This window comes from Puccinia triticina, chromosome 10A (genome assembly GCF_026914185.1).
Source record: "Puccinia triticina chromosome 10A, complete sequence".
Lineage (NCBI taxonomy): Eukaryota > Fungi > Basidiomycota > Pucciniomycetes > Pucciniales > Pucciniaceae > Puccinia > Puccinia triticina.
In genome coordinates, this window is record NC_070567.1 from 2,212,246 (window position 1) to 2,216,679 (window position 4,434).

The window sequence follows — 4,434 nt, forward strand, 5'->3', positions numbered from 1 at the left end:
ATCCAACGGAAGCATGTGTTTTTTTATTTTTCTTCCCCTTTGTCACTGTTGTTCTGTACTGTTACAACTGAAAATGAAATGAAGTCTCCAGACGTGCTGGGTGAGCGTGAGAAAGTGGCAGTGATTGTGAGACAGTAAATGAGTCAGGGATCTCGGATCCGGAAAATGACCGGATATTCCGAATATTTACCGGATATTCCGTGACCTTTACAGGATATTCCGTCCGGAACATCGGACAATGTTTGAAGTGACATAGCCCCCAGTCATGGGTATTTTTACAATTGGGTGATTTTACAGGGCCTTGTACCCTGTAAGAAGTACTTTGTAAAATTCTATATCCCCCTATACAACCTCGTGGACCGGGAGAAAACCGAAGACAGATATTTGATTAATTTGTTTATGCTTTCCCCGTGTTGTTGGCCGGACCCAGAAGTCGTTACACGACAAAATGGATCGAGGGCAATGGTTTTGGTAACCAACTTAACCTATAACGCTGGCTACACATTAAAAAATCGCTACACTCGGTAGCATCCGGGGTGGTTTGTGGTTGTGAGGATGCTCGACATTAAATGGTCTCGTCGGTAATTGGAACCAACCGAAAATTAATCAAGCAGCATAATAGTCCTCCGTACGACTTGAATATAAAGGAAGAATCCTGAGCCTAGGGGGATGTTCTTTACCCGCACCTCGTCTCTTTCTCGTAAGAACAGATCATCCTTCCGAAAGAAACCCAAGAAAACCCGAATACTCAATTCAACTGAGGCACTCCCTGGAATCTAGATATTCCTCGGGCGACGAACAATCGGATCAATTGAAGTGTTGCTTATGATGTCTCCCGCTATTAGTTTGACAAAAAGAGGTGGCCTTTCCTTGATTTTGCTTTGTCTTTGCATGAGTATCAGCGGGCCTGTGCAGAGTCAGGATCTGGTGGTAAGTGTTCCAAACCTCAACTAAACTTACGAACACGCCGTATGCAGAGGCCTGATTCTCTTTGGCTCGTCTACCATATGTCCTGTTTTTCTCGTTTTAGGATCCACAATCAACTGTTCCTGGCTCGACTACTTCAAGCACTATACCCACTGGAGCAGCGCAAGATCCGAGTTCAACTGCCACCAGTGCCACCCCTGGCAGAACCACAGACACCAAGCCTACCGTAAGGGCTTGTCTAGTCTCTTAATCAATTTGAGGTTTAGATCCCAGATATTTTTCTGATAGAGATTGCAAATATCAAAAAACTCTTCTGTAAAAATTACAGGTTGATTCTTCGACCACAATCACTCAACCCGGACTCACAGCACCTGTTACACCTGGAGCAACTACAGCACCTGTTGCACCTGGAGCTACTACTGCGACTACCCCCACTATCTCGGTGGGCCCCACCAGCACCGGTTTGAATTCCACAACCACTTCCCCGGTCACGGCTGGTCCGGGTGCATTGGCCCCCATTGTATGTCCACAAATAAATTTCTTTCTCATACTACAGGCAGTTTTGGTTACAAAAGAAAAAAAAAAAACTGACCCGTCTTCTTTTTGTTTTCTTCTAATGGATAGCTTCAAGATGGAAATGGGAAAAAATTAGTGTTTCCAATCACTGTAAGTCTCCATCCTTTGGTAATCATATTATGCGAAAACACAGAACATGAAGCCAATCAAGACCCAATTTTTCGATAGGATGTGAATGGACGTGTTGTTTTTCAAAACGTGAGTGACCTTGAAGGCCGGTCTGATCATTCTCAGTATCCCCAAACCCGCGATATGCTGTGGGAAAACTTAATGTTCTAATGCTAATGCTTTTTTCATAATCGAAGGCATCGGACATACAAATGTCAGGGAAACATGGAAACTCGACTTTACCCGTAGGTTACCTGTTTTTAATGAGCCAGTTTTTAGTTTATGACAGAACATGGAAATACAAGCTCAATTAGCAATGCTGATTTTTTTTTTGTAAAATTTTAGTCCGCAAAACTTCCTGGCAATTCAACAGATTCTAAGGGAGACAAGAATGTAAGTAAATTAAGATTATATGATAATAATCCACAGAACCAAGAGAAAGGAAGACAGGTTCATTCATTGATCCGATTAACTGAAAACTCTTTTGTGTATTGTGGTTCATTGGACAGTCTAAAAATGGTGCAAAGCATAATTCTGGAAATCAGTTGTCTTCCATTTCAAAGAGCATCATGGCTTCTTTGAGCTTAGGTATTGTTGTTATAATAATTGCCTAGAACTGTCTTGTTGGGGCAAATTTGCAGAGCTCTTAATAAAATAACAGAATTGATAGACTTAACAAGACCTTCAACCTACTGCTGGACAGATTGGCTATTCATCATCATGATAGATTGTCTTCATCTCCAACAATTCAAAAGTAGTTCCACTGATGTATTAATTTGGTTTTCAAGATTTTTTTTTTTTTTTGATTCATGAATCTAGTCTAATAATATCACTTCTAATACCTATCTAGTTAATCTATTTTGAAGAGATCTTATGAATTATTTGGTAACTTGAAAGTTGGAGAGGTTTTGTTTCCTCCCAGGTTTGAAGTTCTTATAATCAGAGATGGCCATCTGGTCCTGGACCTTCCTGGACCTGTGTACATATAACAAGCGGCTAGTGGAGGACTTCCCGTCGGCATTTAGAGAGCTCTAGATGCCCCTCTAACTCCTAAATTAAGACCCCTACCAAATCAACAATCAGTGCACATGAAAGTCATGAGCTGTAGGGTTAGGAAATCATTTTCCCTTCTACCAAAAATTATGAGTCTGGGTATGTAAATTGAGATCTGGGAGGCTCCCAGACTCGACGGGAAGTCCTCCAGTGTGAGCTCGGCTTTGCAAGAGGCCGGAATGCTTCTTTAGATTATGGCATAGCATGCCCTTGTCCCGGGACTGTTATCAAACTTGACGAAACCCAAAATGTGTCGCTGGCTGAACTGGCGTCTAGTCAAGCTTGAGTCAGTTCAGAATAATTGCTAAGAGTGGGCTGGGAAGGCGGAGCGTGGTCTGGGTGCAAACAACAATTTCCTTTTCGAGTGCAGGCAGCTATAAAGCCGGCTGATCTGCAAGAACCCTCAGGACAAAACATCCGTCCATCCTTCTCTACTCTCCCAAAATGTACTCAAATCCAAAACCATCCGGCCATCCGCCGTAAGCGTCTATCTTGTCGAGACATGAGGATCCACTCTCACCAGCTGATATCATCACACCTCCATAGGTCCTGCTCGCGCTCGCCCTGGTTGGTGCTTGCCCTGTTCATCAGTCTGACCGTGATTCTCACCCAGCTCCTCCCGCACATCACCTCGTCTGGATCAGCCTTCCGATACACCTCCACAGGCTGGCCAGGCCCCGGCCGATTCGCGTTCACCCAACTATCGCGCAGCAGGAGTAGCAGCAACCATGGTCTTACGGCAACGGCCGCCATCGACCTGCAAGCTGGGCTGCCCACCTTCACCTCCGTCCGGGTCGTCTCTCTCAAGTCGCGCACTGACCGCAGGACTCACATGCAGACCTTGGCGGCCTTCCTCCGGCTCGATAACCTCCACTTCACTGACGCCGTCCTCTACTCCGACCCGCGTGTCCTGGAAATCGTCCAGCGGGTCGGCAATCACACGAAGGCTGATAAGGGGATCGCGGAGGTGGGCCATGTGGCGTGTCGGATGTCTCATCGCATGGCCATCGAGGCTGCGGATGCTGACGACGACGAACTCACATTGATCCTCGAAGGTATTTTTACACAGACCACATCTGCCCCCGCTTCCATTCGCCACCGCTCTAACCAAGATGCTTCCTCATTGACCAGACGATGTCGATATCGAGGCCGCATTCAAGTACCTCGCGGGGACAATTCTCAGGGATGTTCCCAAGGACTGGGATATCATTTTCTTCGGCCACACAGACTTCAGCAACGAAGCGCGAAACGGGCCGGACCCGTCGACGAGCAATTTCTACATCTACAAGTCTGTGGAACCACAAGGTGAGCACAAAAACTAGTCATACATCACCTTTCCGGAAAGACTGAAAACAGTCGCGTCCATCTTTTCACGTCTCACGCGCACGCATAGGCGGACATGGATATGCCCTATCGAGGAAAGGACGCAAGCTGGTTCTCGATCTGCTCGACAACAAGCGGCCCGACGTACTCGAGACGGATGCGGGTCAGCCGGTGGACGAGATCTTTGTCTATCTGGCACGTCTGAAGCGGGCCGCACTGTACTCGATCATTCCTGACCTGATCGTTCAGGTGCCCCTCTTCAAGTCCGACATCTTCGGCACCCCCGCCGGCTTTGAAGACGGCATGCACAACAAGAAACTACTCGACTCTAGCCTCAAACGCATCGCCCAATCCTCTTCTGCCGCGCTCCCAAAACCCGTTCCTCCCGTATCGGCTCCCATCGTCCACTCTCTCGCTCGCAGAGCTTCGCGCACATATCCTCATTGA

At 46.8% G+C, this 4,434-nt stretch overlaps 2 protein-coding genes across 2 annotated transcripts; both read left to right on the forward strand.

Moving 5' to 3' along the window:
- Positions 1–891: 891 nt before the first annotated feature.
- PtA15_10A229 (uncharacterized protein) lies at positions 892–2,225 on the forward strand (the record flags this gene model as incomplete). Its single annotated transcript, XM_053160384.1, has 8 exons — positions 892–930; positions 1,031–1,153; positions 1,256–1,447; positions 1,552–1,593; positions 1,672–1,701; positions 1,809–1,856; positions 1,957–2,004; positions 2,121–2,225. The coding sequence occupies 8 exons, from the start codon at positions 892–894 to the stop codon at positions 2,223–2,225; spliced, it is 627 nt and encodes a 208-aa protein (XP_053024364.1).
- Positions 2,226–3,108: 883 nt separating this feature from the next.
- On the forward strand, positions 3,109–4,434 carry PtA15_10A230 (uncharacterized protein; the record flags this gene model as incomplete). Its single annotated transcript, XM_053160386.1, has 4 exons — positions 3,109–3,143; positions 3,211–3,719; positions 3,796–3,969; positions 4,058–4,434. The coding sequence occupies 4 exons, from the start codon at positions 3,109–3,111 to the stop codon at positions 4,432–4,434; spliced, it is 1,095 nt and encodes a 364-aa protein (XP_053024365.1).